General features: G+C 43.2%; 1 protein-coding gene across 4 annotated transcripts in view; it reads right to left on the reverse strand.

Moving 5' to 3' along the window:
- Positions 1 to 3,033: 3,033 nt before the first annotated feature.
- MTCL2 (microtubule crosslinking factor 2) overlaps positions 3,034 to 19,351 on the reverse strand; it is a 106,062-nt gene continuing 89,744 nt past the window's right edge. For all 4 annotated transcript variants that reach the window (XM_060231021.1, XM_060231020.1, XM_060231019.1 and 1 more), the window contains 5 exons: positions 9,544 to 9,795; positions 8,426 to 8,497; positions 7,474 to 7,544; positions 5,565 to 7,008; positions 3,034 to 3,848 (listed from right to left, as the gene is read on the reverse strand). In XM_060231021.1, coding sequence (XP_060087004.1) covers positions 3,699 to 3,848; positions 5,565 to 7,008; positions 7,474 to 7,544; positions 8,426 to 8,497; positions 9,544 to 9,795 — 1,989 coding nt within the window. In that variant the 3' untranslated portion in view covers positions 3,034 to 3,698. The remainder of the gene's footprint in view (positions 3,849 to 5,564; positions 7,009 to 7,473; positions 7,545 to 8,425; positions 8,498 to 9,543; positions 9,796 to 19,351) is intronic.

Genomic DNA, 19,351 nt, shown 5'->3' on the forward strand with positions numbered 1-19,351 from the left:
ATTTCAAGGCAAGAGAGAGGAGAGGAGGTTTGCCATGGCCTTCCTCTGCAGTCCTCCTTGGAGATTTCCCTTCCAACTACCAAACCTGCTTAGTTTCTGAGATCTGATGAGACCCATTATCTGACATGGTCTATTTATATCATTTCAGAACTGGATATTTTTCTTTCATGACTCATTAGAATGTATGTTTGGGATAAGATTGTGTGTGTGTATTAGTTACTAGTTCATACCAGGGTCAGAACATTTTAACTACAAAGTCTTGGATCCAACGATGCTCAAGCAGAAACATGAACAGACTTGGTACAGTTCTACTTGTTCAAGATCTTGTGAAGTACCTAGTGCTATCCTCCCTATATATCACAGTGCCCAGAAATCTACTGCAGAAGATCTTGCAAAACTGGAAACTCAAGTGGGGATACAATAAATTTGACTTAAGTGCTACCGTGGTCTTTTTCTTGCATTTCCAGTTGACACAACCCTATCTCTTCAACTGTAAACATTTCTTTAAAAATCAGAAATGTTCTTGTTTGTAAATTCTATTCCACAGACAATTATATTGCTATGTAACTAATGGATATAATTAATGAACTAAACTAGGGACTCCTGAATTATATCACTCAAACGATGAAGAATAAAACTCATATTAATGGGAAATGCAAATAAAAATAATTGTGAGATATAAATTTAGCAGTGTGTTCAAGATCAGTGAAAATTCACTGAAGCTTAGAAAGTCTACTGAAAGAAAGTTATTGTTCACAGTGATCTAATAATCTGAGATGCTTCATATTCATTTTGGGTTTCTGATCTAAGTGAATGAGGGAGGATAATTTCAATCTTCCCCACTGAATAATGTGATAACCAGTCATTCCATGGCAACAATGTGATCTGCCTTTCATGGGTCCGTCAAGTTCTAGTACGTCTGTCCTGAAGACCATTTCTCCTTGATGATCTATATACATTTCTTAAAAGGATGTTGCCTTCCTGAAGCTTTCCCACTTTATTTTATTTATTTTATTCGATTTATATCCCGCCCTACCCCACCGAGTAGAACATACTCTCTTGAAAGCTTTTGCCTGTAGAAGTTAGTGCATCAGAGAAAAGTGTACTAGGTTAGCCTTCTCCAAGACTTGTTAATTTTCTATATGCAGGGAGCCCTGTTTGTTTTTCTAACATGGAGAAGCTTTCAAAGTTGTGACACCTCGGCTGGATTCTGAAACGGTACAGCTTCCGGAAGAGGCCATTCTTTTACTCTTTAGAAATATTATTCCCAGGAAACTGGAGAGCCAGTTTGGTGTAGTGGTTAAGTGTGCGGACTCTTATCTGGGAGAACCGGGTTTGATTCCCCACTCCTCCACTTGCACCTGCTAGCATGGCCTTGGGTCAGCCATAGCCCTGGCAGAGGTTGTCCTTGAAAGGGCAGCTGCTGTGAGAGCCCTCTCCAGCCCCACCCACCTCACAGGGTGTCTGTTGTGGGGGAGGAAGGTAAAGGAGATTGTGAGCCGCTCTGAGACTCTTCGGAATGGAGGGCGGGATATAAATCCAATATCTTCTTCTTCTTCTATGCCTTAGTCCATCTTGCACTTTGGACTGTACACAGTGGCATGTATCCAACCAGCTGGAAACTTCAAGGAGTGGGACTTTCTCATGTCATATGCCCAATGCAGCCCACTAAGCCCCACCTGAAATTTTGTTTCTGGACATCAGCAGACTCTCAGGAATGGTACAGGGGCAAAGTGAGGACCTGCAGCAGAAGGGGGAATGGTGGAAATCACAGTCTCCTTTTTTACAATTACAATTCTACTAGAGGAACTGCACAGTTGGATAGATGCCAACACAACTGGTAGCCTATGACATCTGAGTCATGAGATGACACCTGTAGATTTTTATATATGTTTGTATATAAAAATCTACCTTTTCAGATCATAATCCCTTACAAGTATGGCACTCAGGGAGGTGAATCATAAACCAACTCTACAGTACATATTCATTAGTGGTGTCAGCAAAACTTCCCCCAATCATTCCTCAGTAAACCAGGGAGGAACTGTCAGTCAGTAGAGAGAGGGGCTTCTGCAGCTGTGAAAACTACCTACAAGAACAGTTAATGATGGGCTGGGGACTGAAGGGGCATTGACAAAGAAGACACAGCTCTTCATTTCTTTGTCCTGGCTTAAAGTTAGCTCACATTAACTACAAAGCATCAAACAGACTGTAAACGAAGTGCTGTCTATAACAGACTAAGAAGGTGATACAAAAGAAACCCTGCTTTGAGATGTGAAGTTCCCAGAGATTTGGAATGTTGGGAACTCTTCATCTCTGGAAATGTGATACCTCCTCTACCTATTCTCTTCTCCCAGCCATGTGAATTTTCACTCTGTTGGATTTGTCCTTGCCATTTCTCCCTTAAAGTAACTTATTCTTAGGAGGCCAGCTTATCACAAAGATTTGAAGCCTCCATTTTCAAAAAAAGATGCACCTGAGTTTCTTTAGGAACGGCAACATCTTCCCTTTGTGCAAGGCAGGTACAGGTAGAAATGAGATTGGTTTTGGAGACATAGAGATATTTCTGCATTTCCCTTTTCATGATCTCTCTGGACTCAACCACACCCAGACTAGCCAAGAATGAAAACAGATGCTGATCACACAAAGGAGAGATTGTTCTGATCTATAGAAATCATTTGCCTAAAGAGGAAAGGCAGGCTCTGCTAACACATTTCACTAACCATAGGGAGTCAGATGCACAGGGACAAGGAAGGCAACGCAAGCCATTACTTGCAGATCAGATGCAAAAGTGATCCTCGTTTTATCAAGAACAGACATTGGTGCTGATATCAGCCCTACAGGCCCATACTATGCCAATACCCAACTGCAGCACCCACTGGGTGGCTGGCACATACAGACACTACCGTCTCAGTATACTTGAGGAAAACTATCCATGCACAGATGGCCATAGAGAAGAACCAGCCATTTCCAGCCTACTTGTACACACCCCAATACCCAAGAGCAGTGACCTTATTCAGATTCCCCCCCCCCCCCAGCAAAGATTAGATCAAAACAGATTCTCCCCACCCCACACTTCCCTCTATATAACACAAGAACCTCATTTTTGGGGAGGAGGGGGGATTCTTTATCATACAGCTTTTCTAGCAGATAATGGCCCTCAAAACCAGCTCTGCACTGTTTCTGAAGGACTGTGGTTTCCGCTCCCTTTAGACCAAGGCAGCCTCTTTGATGCTTCCCCAAATTCCCTGTCCCTTCTCACCATGACGCCCTTTGCATGGGAAAGGGGATCCATCTCCTCAAACTGGTGACCATTGGGGAAAACCTGCCACACTCCACACTGCATACACACACCATGTGCCATGGAAACAGCACAAACTGCTTCATTACACTCCAGCAATGCTCCTCTGTTATGGAGTGTGGCTGAAGGGTTTCCAGGGACAAGAAGCCACCCCACCCCGGCAAGGCTCCCACTCTGTCCCCTAGCTCTATAGCACAGCTTCTGTGTTTGCCAGCACCCCTGCTAAGGAGAGACAGGAGATGCATGTTACTGCTCTGAGTGTCTAAGAGTGGAGCCCCTCAGGATCTCTGCTGTGTCTGGCTTTCTCAGAGGCAGCCAGTCCTTGAGTTGCCAAAGGGACCAGCAGGTTCAGGGAGGAGCCGCTCTTCCATCAGCACAGCAGCCAGCACAGCAGCCCCTTTCACTCACTCAGTGGCCCCACCCTCTCCTCTGCCCGGCTGCCATCAGTGGGGTGCAACTTGCACTTGGAAGGGGAGTGGCGGACAGATGAGCGTGAGGGCCGAGCAAAACAGGAGGTCAGCGATTGGGAGCTGCAGTCACAAGCAACATCCTGCAAAGAGAAGGAGAAAGTGGAACAGTGAAAAAGGATGGGCAATAAAAGGAATGTCACTAACTGAGATCTGGTGATGAGTAGGGACTAGAGAGTTCCTTGTTCAAAATCCATCTCCATCGCTAGGCAACCTTAAGACAAGCTTTCAAACCTCACCCTCCTCTAGGTAATAGGGAGATTATCACAGAGGTCAACCTCACAGGGGTGTTACACTGATAATGTCACTATGAACAATGGAAGTGCATGGAATAAATTAAACATTAATAACAACTACTTGCACAGTTACTGTGCAGAGGCAAGTGATGGCAAACCACCTCTGAGAGTCTCTTGCCTTGAAAACCCCATGGGGTTGTCGTCAGTCAGCTGTGACTAAACAGCACTTTCCACCAGCACCACTGTTTGTACAGGTGCATTGCAAGTATGGCTTCTACATTAAGGTTTAATATCCAGTTTGCTCTGTTTTTAATCTATTTCATTTATACTCCACCTTTCACCCCAATGGGGACCAAAAACCATTTTCATCATTCTCCTCTCCTTCAGTTTCTCCTAACAAGAACCCAGTAAGGTAGGTTTGGTTGAGAAAGTCTGGCTGGTCCAAGATCACTCAGCAAGCTTTCTTGGCAGAGTGGGGGCTCAAACCTGAGTCTCCCACATCCCAGTCAGACACTCTAACCACTACAACACACTGGCTCTGCTGCTGTTGCACTTTGGATTTACAACTTATCAAGGCCACTGTGTAATTTGTCTGCAGCTATTGCCAGAAAAATGCATATAATTTATCAGCTGCCTTACCCAAAGCAGACAGGACACACACTTGACCACTAGATATGACAATGTAGGTTTAGAGGCTAGTGGAGGTTTTGTTGAAGTCTTCAAACTCTATGTTAGGGATTATTAGGAAAAGGAAGGAGAATAAAATGGCTAATATTGCAATGCCCCAATATAGATCTATGGTGTGGCCACATTTGGAATACTGCACACAGTTCCTGTCACTGTATTTCCAAAAGACACTGCAGAGCTGGAAAAAGTACAGAGGAGGGCAGCAGAGATGTTCAGGGTATTGGAGCACCTTCCCTTTGAGGAAAGGGTGAAGAATCTGGGACTTTTCAGTTTAGAAAAGAGGAAACATTATAGAGATGTATAAAATTGTGCAGGTGCAGAGAGTTGGCAAAATTTGTCTCCCTCTCCCAAAATTCTAAAACTCGAGGGCATCAATGAAACTGATGAGCAGTAAGTTCAGGGCAGACAAAAGGAAATACTACTTTACACAACAAGTGGTTAAAATGTGGAATTTGCTGCCATAGGATGTAGTGATGGCCACAGGAATAAACAGTGTTAAAATGGGATTAAGTGGATTCGTGGAGGATAAGTCTATCAATGGCTACTAGCCATGGTGACTGAGGAGAACCTCCGAACTCAGAGGTGCTAAGCTTCTGAATTCCCATGGCCAGGAGGCAACATTAGGGGAAGGCCTCAGCCTCTATGTCCTGTTATTGGCCCTCCAGAGGAACTGGTTGGCTGCTGTGTGAGATGGGATGCTGGACTGGATGGACTTTTCTTATGTTTTTATATTCTTTGCTCTGTGGCCCCTTCAAGTTTTCAGAAGATAGAAGACATCCTATGCTACATTTTACCCCACAGAAGAGCCTTCAGGACACATCAGACCAAGGCAGTTTGTCTGCTAGTATGTTATTTCTTGGGATAGAAAAATGTTACCTCATTGGCAATAGTAGCAGAAATGATGTCCGGCTCCCTTAAGGCTCTGTCCTTGCCTCCTTGGCTCAAAGTGGACAGCTTTGGTTCCTCAATGCAACCCTGCTTCAAGGGTTTTTTGTCCAGGGTCTTGGAGGTACTTTCAGACTGGTGAGGCACAGTTAAAGATGGATGGTCTGCCTTCTTGCTGCTGCTTTCTACTGCTATGGGGTCCTTCTTCTCAGGAGGTAAAGTGGGGCTCTGAGTTCTGCCACACACATTCCGGAAAAACTCCTGCACTATCCCGTACTTGGGTGCTTCTGGCTTGGCTTTGCTTTCCTGGCACCCTGGCTTCCAGATGGATTCAGTACTCCCAGAATGCTCCACAACATTGAACAAGCTAGATAGGCCATCATTAATATTGCTAAGGACTGGACTGTCTCTGGTGGTTGTAGAACGAGCCCAAGCGGACCCATTTTGCTTACTCTGATGGAGGTTCCACAGGCTTCGATCTTTAGAATTGTCCAGCTTAGAAGATGATCTTCTCTGGAGTTTGGGGGAGCCATACTTTGGTGAGCAACAGGGCCGTTCAATTCTGGAGTGGACTTTGTCCAGAGATGAGGAAATCTGCTTGCTGCGCACAGATATGAGGGAGGAGCTCCGGGGGGACCAGCTTTTGCTGCTGTGAATGCTGCCTCTGGGCATGTCCGTCTGTAGGCCAACGCTGACAGTCTGGATGGTCTGAGTACTGATGCTGGTCAACCCCACTGTCTGGCTGGAAGCGCTCTTCACCTTTCTCTCAAGAGAGCTGGAGCGAATAGCCTGCCGGACACAGTTGGTGATCTCCTTCATGTCGTCGCTCATGTTGCCAGAGATCTCCAGGTCATGCAGGGAGGATGGAAATCTGGGGACGGAAGTCACAGCTTTTTCGCTAACAGTACTTCCATCAAGCAGCTCACGGTGCTGCTTGGAGAAGTTGCACAGCCACCTGCTGTACATGTTTTCTGAGTGGTCCGACTCCTCCTTGGGCTTGGCCATTGTGAACAAGAAGCCAGGCTCAACCATAATCTTCCCCTCTCTGTTCTGCACTAGAGGCGCTTCCAACCTTCGTACCACCGGAGGGCTATAGTATATGCGGATCCCAGTCTTGTCTGGGGCTGTGTGGCTCCTCTGCATTTGTTTCTGGGACTGATCCTGCACAGACAAGCTGCTTGTCTTGGTACAGTCACACGATGAGACAGGGAGGTCCTCTGTGGCCTGGTTCTCAGATCTGGGTTGCTCATTATGAGCACAGTTATTGTGGGTGACCCCTACTGTTTCCTTTAATGTGTCAGGTAAGATCTGAGTAGCTGGGGATCCCTTTTTCATGTTGGCATTATCTGTGATCACTGGGCTGGTCTTGCCAGGAAGGTAAGGAGAACAGTCGAGCAAGCTTTCAAATTCAGACATTGAGGAAACCGACTTTGTCCTGGCCGGAACAAGAAGGGAATAGGTACAGCATACATTAGTGACAATTTTGAGAAGCGGATTATTTTTGGCTCCTGACTCAGAACTTCCTAAGAAGCACTTTTCCATGGCTAAGCTATATACCTAGCTGTGTGCCTCCATATCTCTCACCAATAAGGGCCAATTTTGCTAGTTTTCTTACTCTATCTTAAATGTATGGGGAAGGCAGCAGAAGGTAGCGGAACATTTTGTGTTATCCAGCCAGCTGCACAGCTAAGCTGAGCCTGACACAGTGTCCACAACAGCAACTTCTAGTACACTCAAAGGAAACCAGTGTTGCTGCTTCCTATGGATGGATGTGCTTCTCTTTCTAATCATCAAGTGGGGGTGCTGGCAGAGGAGCATGCTACCTACTTTTGGACAGCTAAGAATGGAGAGAAATAAGCCGATCCCTGGTGCTTTGCAAGACACACTGCATGCTTCTTACCTTTTTAGATTACTTTCTTTGATGTCCGTTTCAGAAATGGTTTCTTTGTCAGTGATCTTCTCGTTGAGAGTCTGAAAGAACATTGAGAGAGTTTTATCATCATCTGTGCTTTGTTTGATTTCTGTACACTTAAAGGTCTCGGTTGAGACATAGCAGTAGTTACAGGTATCTTGGTAACTTCCAGAATGGACTACTGTAATTTGATGTACATGGGATTGTACTGGAAAAGGGATAACTTTGGTTCAATTTTCACTAATTTCCAGTTTGTTTCAGGGTCCAAAACGCCACATATGTCTTCCAAAAGCAGCCTACTCAGAGAGACCTTGTTCTGCATTCCATCACTACAAGAGACTCAATAGGAGGCCATGTGCAACAGGAACTTTTTGGTAGTGGCGCCAAGACTTTGTAACTCCCTTCCCTGGGCAGTGCGTTTGGCTCATGCTCTTTAATTTTTAGAAGGTAGATAAAGACTATCCTTTTTTGGTAGGCTTTTAATTTGAATACATGGTGGTCATGGTGAAACCTTATAGATATTTAATTTGAGTTCCTGCTGACATCAGAATATGGTGATCACTACTACTGGATAACTCTTTGATTTCTTTACATGCCTTCCTGACAGTCTTAAGCAGTTATATGGCAAAGAGAAATTCAATGGGTGCAGCTTTTTTCTAGATTTTTGGCTATAACACAGCTGTTACCTTCTCAGAGCTCCTGTCACAAAAACACATTTGTTTATTTAGATTTCTGTGTCCCAGAAAGGTATTTTTCAAATACCCGTGGTGCTCCCAAGCATAGCCTGAAGAGGGATGGTCACCTCTAAGATTTGTCTCCAGAACAATTACACAGCTTCCCTCCCCTTCTGCGATACAATTTTACTTCAGAAGTCTAACTGCAAAAGCCAAGCTTATTCTCTCCTGGATCTTGCAGCAGAGAATAAATCCATTCCTCTTACCTCTTTCCAGCTACTGCCATGCTTCTCCATCTCTGAATTTTTCAAAGCCCAGCGGTCAGCTCCCTTCTGCAGCTGGAAGAGGATGCACACAAAGCAATTTGCAAGCTTGGCTTGTACATAAGAAGCCTACTGTCCTTGACATGTCATTAATTTGGAAGCCAATTTTGCTTCAGTTTCCATTGGGCATATTGCAAATTCGAACTGCATGCAGGGACTTCCCACTAACACAACAATACCAGGAGATTACCAAGTGTCCCCTACAGGACCCCACATATCATTCATTGGCTTGCTTACTGTTCTAAAAGGAAATCAATCTCTTAATACAAAAACTGGAGCTTAGAGGCAAATTTCCAGCTTGGCATCCAAGCTGACACAGGGTCATGCTGAGGTTGCATCTGTGAAGCATTAACTGCTAGTAAAGATAAAAGTTCGGTAGGTCACTAGGAGGGAGGCAGATCAATTTGACTGTGTCCATTGAAAAAACTGAGGAAACTCCCGGAAGATATTTTTGCTACAAAGGAGCGTCCTTCAAGGAGGGTCCCATCATACCTCTCCTATGTTCACAACAGAGACTCTTTAATCAGAGAATAATGAACCATCATTATAGACAAAATAATTGTTTAGCAAGTATCCACAGCTTATTATGATTTTCCTTGGAAAGAGTCAAGGTATTCAGGGCCTGAGTAATCACCATATTTGGGATCAAAAATGAATTTTCCCCAGGCCATATGAGCCAGTGACCTGTCTAGAGCTGGGGGTAACTTGTATGCATGTCTTGTTTCATAAGATTTACCTGGAGCAATTTACTATGCAAGTGAGATCTACTATAGTTTACTTTGTTTGCCTAGGCTCTTTGCTTGGAGAAGCAGTGAGGTCTATGGTGTATACATGTGAGGTCATGCCTGACTCATACCTGCACATGTACACGCATACTAACATTCTTGCTGGACATGGTGACACATATTAGGAACTCAATATATGTATATTCATAGCAAGAAACAGACATCAGTTCTGGAACAAAATGCACACACATATGGGATATATTCACACTTGTCCAAGTACAGAGAGATGCACTTAAAGGAACAGTGATTATTTAGGCACATGTGCTTAGCTCCTACCTGGTTCAGCTTGTTCTGCAGCTCCCGCACTTGCTGCTCTGCTGCCTGCTGCTCAACCTTGAAGTGGCCCAAGAGCTCCAGTTTCTCCTGGTCCCAGTTCTTCTCGCTGATTTGCAGCTGTTTGGTCAGGTCCATGACAGCACTGTAGGACTCAGCCAAGAGGTGCTGGTGTTCTTCCCGCTCCCTCTTCAGAGCTGCTTTCCAGTCAGAGAGTGCTCGCTCCGTCAGGCCTTTCCCACCCTTGGATTCCAGCTGCAAGGATCAAACCAGCAACTGTGTCAGGGAACCTGATCAAATCAAAAGGCTCTGGACAGAACATCTGTATCTGGTGACAGGAAACTGCTCAGCACTTTTTCACCTGTCATCTGCTCTGTTAAAGGATGAGCAGGTCCCTTTCCCTTCCGAAGGGAATGCTGGGAGCAGAATGGGAATAGATTCTTACCGAATTCACTATGACCGAACTTCTCCTCTCAGTATGATCTGTTCACTCACTGGCACATCTGTGATGCCTTTTTTGTCTACAGAATCACCTAATAAATTATTAATAAATACATTCATTAACCTGTTTATGTACCTGTTTGTCTACATACTTAATGCTTTCCAACTGGGATCCAACATGCCTCACATCATTATTCTTCCCTTCTCCATTTTGTCCTCACAACAACTAATTGAGGTTAAGTTAGGCCGACAGTTTTTACTGGCCCAAGATCATCCAGTGAGCCTCCATGGCAGAGTGAGAATTCAAACTTAGGCCTCTCAGATTGTAAACCAACATGCTAACCAGTACACAACACTGGCTCTCTTGCACTGAGATATATTTCTCAATGCAATGCCAGAACTAAGCCTATGCAGCCAGAGGAGGACCAGCTGATCTCAGAGGGCAGCCTTTCACACCTCTTATCTCCCTCATCCAAAACCTGCAAAACACAGAACAGTGTATATCTGAAGTGTTCACTCATTCAAATGCATATGAAATGTCATACTGAATAGCAAAGTAAAATACATATTCAGATATGTACTTTCAGGTGCAATGCAAAAGAGAGAGAGAATTCTCAAGAGAGGAGTGGAAGGCTAGAGGAATGGAATGTCTGTGTGCATGGGGGATTTGCTCTTTCCCACGCAGGCGTTGTCAAGCTAAAACAACAGTCCACAACGGAAGCAGAAAATATGCCTGCAGCTTTCAAGCACAATGTAGTGACATCTTTCCTAACGTGCCAGTGGGGGGGAGTAGAAAGAGGGAAAACTCTGGCTGCATGGAGATCCCCAGACAGATTAGACATTTTCACCCTTTTCCTCCAAAGAAGCTAACCAGTGGATTTACTTACAGCCTTAACTTGCAGATGGGTTCTTTTTGTTGTTTGTACACAGACTACCCAGACTGCTGCCGCTCTGTACGCTTAAGATACTTTTGCCAGGAATTATCAAAGGCTTGGTTATGCTTCATGCCTTTTTAAACACAGCAGCAATCAACATGTGACAGAAGCCCACATTAGAGTTTCAAGAGATGTCCCTTTAATGGTAATGGTAAGTACTTGCATTGGTGAAAAACAGAAGGAAACTATATGAAAAATGAAATTATACAAGCTACCACTGCATCAGCTGCATTATCAGAATGATTTGAGGCACTCTGGGACTGAATACAATATTCTGAGACTGAATTCTACTTTTGGAACTAAAACAGTCTTAGTTGCCTTAACTGATTATCTCTGCCTTGAGAATGGCAGGGGAAAGCAACCTTATTGATTCTTCTGAACCTTCTGATAGCTTGTGATACTACTGACCATGGTTTCCTTTCCATTAGACTGGCTGAGTTTGAAGTTTGGGGTGTGCAAAAAAAAAATCATTTTTAGATCCAAAAAATATTGGTATTCCTGAATACCAGTATCAGCATTGTTTTGGTATTTGAGTACATATTTGGGAAACTTGAATTTATCAGATTTCATTCACCAAGTCATATACGTGCTGGCACAACATGGTGAGTGAACTGAAGGCATTTAAAGTTTAAACTTTAAATGCCTTCAGTATGTTTGCTAAATTAAGCTGCCGCTGAGGCTGAACTCAGCGAGAGAACTGAAGGCATTTAGCCATGTCCAATAAAAGCTGAATAGTACCAACTTTTATTCAGGTGTGGCTATCTCTGATCCGTATTCAACTGAATAAATACCCAGAAAATACAAATAAGGTATTTTGGGGTATTTATTTGGCTCAGTATATACCAATCATACACCCCTACATCACACTCCTGTGATTCCATTCATACTTGACCAGCCATCTCCAAAAAGAGGTACTCTGGAACAGCTGCTCATGGCATTTACACTAGAGAGTTCTATTCCATCTCTTACTTTATTTCACATCTAGCTAAAACCACTGGGTGAGACTGTTTGGGGATTTCAAGTGAGGGACCATAAATATGAGGATGACACCCAGTTCTACTTCTCTTTAACAACTGAGACTGGTGTGTCTGCCAAAGTTCTGAACAAGCATTTAGAGAGCATAATGAAATGGTTGAAAGCCAGTAAACTTCAGCCTAGACAAGCCTGAGGCGCGGCTGGTAAATAATTCTTTATTGGGGAATAAGCAGGCAGCCTGTTTCGGATGGAATTGCATCCCCCACAAAAGCAAGTTCAGAGCTTTGCTCTGAAGTGCTCCTTGAACAACCTACAGCTGAAAGCTCAGGCTGCCTCAGTGGAATGTACTGCCTTTTAGTATGGCTTCAGCCATTCCTTGTAATGGCTTCAGCCATTCCTTGGGAAGTGAGGTCTGTAATCTATGTCCACTAAATCCAGGTTAGATTACTGTAATGTAGGGCTTTTTTTGAGCATGAACACACTGAATGCCATTCTGGCTGGCTTGGCACCAGGGGGTGTGGCCTAATATGCAAATGAATTCCTGCTAGGCTTTTCTACAAAAAAGTCCTGTGTGAAACAATGGTGATGTCAGGAGGTATGGCCTAATATGCAGATGGATTCCTGCTAGGCTTGTTCTAAAATAAATAAATATATATCCCCGCTGTAATGTGCTATACATGGGGTTGCCTTTTAAGATACCCTGGGTGCTTCAATTAGTACTAAATGTTGTTGAGGTTTGGATACAGAGAACATATCAGCCCTGCCTTGGAATATCTACCCCAGCATCCTGTCTGTTTCTAAGCACAATTTAAAAGTCTGGTTCTTACTTTTAAAACCAAAATGGCTTAGGACCTAGGTACCTGAATGGCTACCTCCTCCCATATTGTCTGGCCATTCAGTTGAGATCTTCATCCCAAACTCTGCTCTATGTGCCACTTTTCATGATGTGAGAAAGCTGAGGGCTAGAGATAAAGGCTTTTTCAGTGGAATGTTCTCTCCCCAGAGCTGCATGGTGCCTACTTATTTGGTCTTCAGGCACTAGGTCAAGACTTTTTTACTTGCAGGCTTTTAACTGAGCTTTCTATATTTACCATCTTTTTTCTTATTAGGTTGGTCATTTTTATATCTAATTTATGGCCATCCTATTTTATTCTTCATTTTATTTATAAAGTGTGCATGCTGCCTCTCCAGACTGCTTGAGGCAACAATACCACAAAACCAAAAGGAAAAATTATGTCAATAAAAATATGTATCAATAAAACTAAACTAAAAATTTAAAAGGGCAAAAACTGCCAATAAACCAAGCCTAGGAACAGTCCAAAATGATACTGATAAAACGTCTCTCAACCTTAGGTGACCATAAGACATTGAAATAAGACAAAATTCCTTCAATAAAAAGCCTGGGTAAAGAAAAAATTTGAACTGCCGCCTAAAAGAAAGTAAAGTATGTGCCGACAAGCCTCCTTGTGGAGGGCATTCCAAAGGCAAGCTGTCGTGCAAACCCCCTACCCCTGCATCTGGTTGCCACCTGCCATAACTCTGGAGGCCATAGGAAAGGCAGCAGAGCTTGAGTACAGGATCTCAGACGGCTGATGCAATCCCACACCCTACCCCTGACAATAACCTGGCTGCTAACACTCTGGATCAACTGAAGTTTTCAAAGATGGATTCATGCCCAGCATATTACTGTAATCTATCAGGGATGTGATCACATAATGGGTCACTATGGCCAGATCATGTTTTCTGAAAGAAGGTCATAGGTAGAGGAGATCTGAGCCTCCAAGAGTAGTCCAGGATCCAGCAGCACCCACAAGTTACAAACCTGCTCCTTCATTTTGTTATCCGACAGGTTGCTTATCAGTTTTCTGTGGGGTTTGGATATATTTTAGTTTTTGATAATGTTGCATGTTATTGTTTTACACTATACTGAGTTAATAAAATGTCCCTTTGCTGGCCTTGGTTGTGTGCTTGTATAGAACTGCAATGCAGAGGCCCAAATCAGTCATCTTCAGTAATCAAGTTCTGTAATCAGTTCACAAAGAGGACAATTAAGGTATGGTCATCCAGAAGTTTGGATGTGGAATGTTATAGCATTCATCAGATCTCAGGAGTTAAAGCAGATCTCAGGAGTTAAAGCAGAGTCCATATTTGGATGGGAGATCACCAAGATAGACTTTGCAGAGGAAGGCAATGGCAAATCACCTCTGCTTAATCATTGCCTTGAAAACCCTATGGAGTCACCCTAATTTGGCTGTGACTTGATGACAACTTCTCACACACACACACACCATAGAGGTCAGAACAGCTCCAACAATTCTGCCATGCATATTATGGAGTGAAGGTCAAACTGCAGCATCTGTCAAAATGCTTAGGGGATTCCAGTAATGTACTGATGCCAAGGAAGTCAGTTGCATAGTCTCTTGTCTAGGAATATATATGGGGCAGGGAATATCCTTGTGGTTAACATTCTGAAAACTCTCCTTTGCTTTAAGGATGCAAACAGATTAACATAATTGTTACCAATGCCTATTGTGGGCATGCATAATATTGTATCCTTCAGATAAACTCAGTACAAACCTATTCACAGCAAGAGATGGATTTGTACAGAGCTGAGAGTTGACTCCTCATGGTCACGCATACATACCCACCCATACCCCAGCCTCTTTAATGTACACCTGAACATAATGTGGATTGGTTGACCCTTGGACCAGTCATGAAGACACCTCCAGTCCTTCTTGGAGCAGTTTTTTTTTTAAGTGTCAGAGAATTTTTAAGGCATCTCCAACAAATATCTGAACAGATAAACATCGGGGGGGGGGGGAGTGGAGACCAGGAGGGGAGCCAGAGACTGTGTGTCAATTCAGCCATAAGGAGGTTAAACTGCTCCCTGCAGCAGAAAAGGTCACATCAATTCCTGTATGAGGATATATCTGTATACTTCATAAGAATGGGATAAGACAAGCATGACAAGAGATAATGGCAGGCAAATTTTAAGTGAAAAGCAATACAGAATATCTTTACTTTTGTACACTTGCACAACCATATGGACAGGAGATAAATAACAAGGCAAATCAATCTATCGAGAGGAACAAAACAAGATGCATTTTTGGACACAAGTTAACCACATGGACCAATTAGGGGAAAAAAGCTGAAGCTCTAAACTCCTACAGTGCTCCAGAGAATGGTAAGCTAATTTTAAAAGCCCCATTTCCCATGCTCGCTGGCACCTGACAGTTCAGATAGCTGAAGAGGAAATGATTATTCTAATCAGATAATAATTGGGCATGTTTACTGCATTTATGCATAACTGCCGTTCAGCACAGATGCCATTCTGGGTGATAATGGGCATCTGGGGGTGGGGTGGGGATCCACAAAACATCTCATAATGGCATCTCTGGAGTACAGTATCAGCAAGTGGGTTATTACTCAAAACTTCTTTATTATAATCCTAATGAATTTTCTCAGAGATGCTGAAATTAAGGTGCAATCAAACCAAAGTGGCATCAATTCACAAGGATTTCCTCATGAGTTATAACTTGATAAAATAACTAATCTAAGAGATTACGATGGCTGGCTTCTAATGCTTTCTGCTTGTCAAACCCCCACAACGTATGTTCATCAGTAGGAGGCTGGGGGTGGCAGGAAACTCATACTGTTACAGTAGGACAATGAACTGATAGATAGATCAGAGCACCCTGCAAAGTTTAGCACTGTCGTAATCTCTAAGGACTCATCCAACAGCTTCTGAAATTCCTGAGGAACAATGGGCTCTTATTTGCCCTGAGACAGCATCATACTTAGCATGGGATGACAGCTGTATACACTGCACAGCCAAAGTCCCTCTCCACACTGTGTACATGCTATCAACCACCAGCGTGGGATGAAGCATGCCATAAAGTTATATTGCAAGAGGATCACAGATGCTAACACAGTGCTCCGTTCTCTAAATTAGGGCCATTTGCACATGTCGTAACTATTCAAAATAAATGAAGTATCCGATTTCTCACTGCGTGTTACCAATGGCTTGAGTGCACTGAATTTGTAGCTGGTAACTGTAGTTTAACACCAGTCTATAGCCCATTAGGGACCCCAGACATCTGTGCAGAGTGCAGGATGATAATCAAGGGGGCTGGTCAGTTCAGCTCAGATGTTCTTGGCTTCCACAAAAAAAAATGCTTGCTCACTCACTGCCCTCAAAATTAATCAGACTGCCCAATTTATTGACATCTAAACAGCAGGTAACTCTCAGCTGCTAACAATGATGTGAAAGCACTGCATGTAGAGATGCCTTTGGAGAAAATAAGTCAGATGCATTAGGCTTCTCTCATGACTAAAAATCTATTAAAAATCATACTTCCTATGTTGCCTTCTCTTCAAAGGAAGTTGTTACAGGTCCTTATTGATGCTCCCTCTAAGCTGTGGAGCATTGTGAGCAAAAATTCTACTTTGTGGGCTACTGGCATTAAAGTTGTGAGTGAGCAATTAGCATAAATTAGTTTGCTCTGGGGCCATCCTTCGTGAGCGAAAACAAAACTGTGTGAGCCAACGAAGGCTAAAAAACTGAGCTAGCTCACACTAACTCAGCTTAGAGGGAACACTGGTCCCTACGTGTTATATATGCTTGGCTGCTACAACAGAAAGATCATTCACATGTTATGAATATTCTGTGATATGTGAATATCTGTTCACACAAGCCATCTACTCATCTGTGCAATGTAACATTCAAGACGTTTCTTAACAGAAGACTCAGAAGCAATTAGTGGTGAATGCTGAGGATAAGGGAACCCCTTGTACATAGAAATGGATACTTCTATACAGGGGTTGTTTTGTAGAAAAATAGGTGGTGGAGCTCATCCAGGAATTGTTATGCAGCTGCAATACTATTCAATGGACAAGAAGGTGGAACTCTCAGGAGGAGGTGGAACTCTCAGAAAGATTCAGGAGCGGTGCTCCTGTGAGCTCCCACTGAATCTGAGGCCTGCTTCTATATAATATGTGAGTTTCTCCAATGTTCATGTGTATCAGAGGTAATTTATGAAGTGGCACATAATCAACTTCAAGTTGGAAAACATATCTCAGGATTGCTAAACTTCTGCAAATGTCAGTGTCTAGAGCACAGAGTCTATGACAATGGAAATCTTATACGCGTTTATAACATGATAAAAGTGATTTCTAAGTGAGAGGTGTTCATTGGTTCTAGTTTGGCAAAACCACCAGAACCCCTCAACGCAGTTTGCTCATCTCACTGTCCACCTTAGAGTGTCTTTTTTTTGGGGGGGGGGGGAGCTGAGAAGCAAGACATAACTCTTTAAAATAAATATAACCATGAGCTTCTCATTGACAATACACAACTAAAGTGCCTACTATCTTCTTTTGGAAGGTAGGCGCCATAACACCTCACCCACATACACAAACATACACTATCGTGTCTGATTCAAAACAGATTCAGCATTATTCTCATGCTGCAAACCATAGGATGGACAGTAGGGCTTCCAGCAGTCCAGCTAGATCAGAATGAAAAATATTGATCCACATAACTCTGGACAAGGACCAAGTGTCTATTAATTGCCTCCTAACAAACATACTTCCTCTGAGGCCCAAGGTGCGGCACACATAACGCTGAGTATCTTCCATTCATCTTGGCCAAACGTTGGGGAGAGAAATCAATAACATTCATGAATAGAGCTTGCTTCAATAGTAGCCATTAAGATTCTGATGATGTCAGGCTGAAATAGCAACTGCTTAACCACACCCAAATGCTTTGTGTGGTGCCAAACACAGAGCTGGCTATAAGATGGCAACAGCAACTGATGCACACAGCAGGGCCAAGTTTGTTTGTTTGTGCTTTTGTTTTGGAAAAAGCCCGTGGAACTGACATTACACACCTTAATAGGACAGATCATTAATACTGAGTTGAAGAGGTGTTAGGAAAGCTTATGGAATCAATCATCTTGATGAAAGCAAAATGAGAACCAAACAGATGGGGAGGTTTTAGGGGAGCCTGAAAACCCCATCCTCTCACAGATAAGAAATCCTGTCACACAGATATCAGATGATGTCTGCTTTGGCTTGCTGCCTCTGGAGTTGACAGCCACTTTCAGTAGGTAAAACACATACTTCCGCAAGCCTCTGCTGAGGTTTCAGAGTTGTAATATGTAAGGAACTAATGCATTCCTTCCTTTGTACTAGCAACCAAGTCAATTTTCAGTGCTTCTGAATGGGAAGAGAGAGATAGAAACTGTCACACTCACACAGCATGTTATCCAGCTGATTTTTCCAGGTCTTGTAATTAACAAAAAAGACTAACAGTCATTCAACTGTAGGATAAGCCAAACACGATAGAATATCTAAGACAGTCATACATCTTCAGTGCGTGAAAGTGCTGCAGTGAGGAAGAAGTCCAATGCAATGCTAAACAGAGTTACACCCTTCTAAATGGGCCCAGAAAGGTGTTACTGTGCTTAGGATTGCACTGGTACGAGTTTCTCTTCTTCCTTTGTACAAGTTATGTTACACTCTTAACTTCTACTGCCTGTCTACACAGGTTGTTCATCTCCTTTTATACTTCTCTTTTCGGTCTCTGACCTCACCTGGCTACTTAGCTTCAGAGTTTCAAAATATATCATTTATTGCTCTGAATCACCACACAAACAAAAACACAGCATTTCCCCCTTCCTTCTTTTGAAGTTCAAACCAGTGTATAAAAGCAAAACAAGGCATTCAGGATTGGAGCCAGGACCAACAGTGTGGGGATGCCGCAAAACCAGCAAACTGTCCAATATAGGCACAATCCACAACCAGCAAAACTCAAGCAATCTGTTTGTTATCCATTTCCTTTAATGTTCAGAGGAAAGCTGAAGCACCACTGGGCTGGGTCTGACAGAAGAGGGGCAGGAGTTCACTGGGGTTACAAAGACCCTGAAAAAACTGGTATAGCATCCAGAGATACACCTTTGTTCCACAGGGTTGCTGATACTTAACATGGCTTATCACAGGTTGTTCAGACATGTTCAAGATAATTTTGGAAACCATTTTCATTCAATCGCAGCTGCAGGGCACAAGGCAAAACCAAACAAAGATTTCAGCCAAAATGAGATTAAGAGAGAACAGGGTGTAAGGTCACACTTAGGTTTTAATGGGAGACTTCAGGAAATTACTAAGATCCATTTCCAAAGACAAGGTGTTTTTGTTTTTTTAATTCACATTGTTTCTTACTGTACTGGAAAGGAGCTGCAATAATGCAATGTGAAAGGCTACACTGTTTTTATGATGAAATAGTCCATGATGACAGTGCTGAGCAGATCTGAGTACAAAAATGAAAGCGGCATTTTAACAAATGATGGGGGAGGGACAGGATATGAACCTGCTTCTTCATGAGTTATTTTCATGGCAGGGGAAATCAAGGAGGTGACTCAGCAAGTCACAAAGGGTGAGGATGTTACTCTTCATTTTAGCCACAA

Source organism: Heteronotia binoei, chromosome 2 (assembly GCF_032191835.1).
Source record: "Heteronotia binoei isolate CCM8104 ecotype False Entrance Well chromosome 2, APGP_CSIRO_Hbin_v1, whole genome shotgun sequence".
Classification (NCBI taxonomy): Eukaryota; Metazoa; Chordata; class Lepidosauria; order Squamata; family Gekkonidae; genus Heteronotia; species Heteronotia binoei.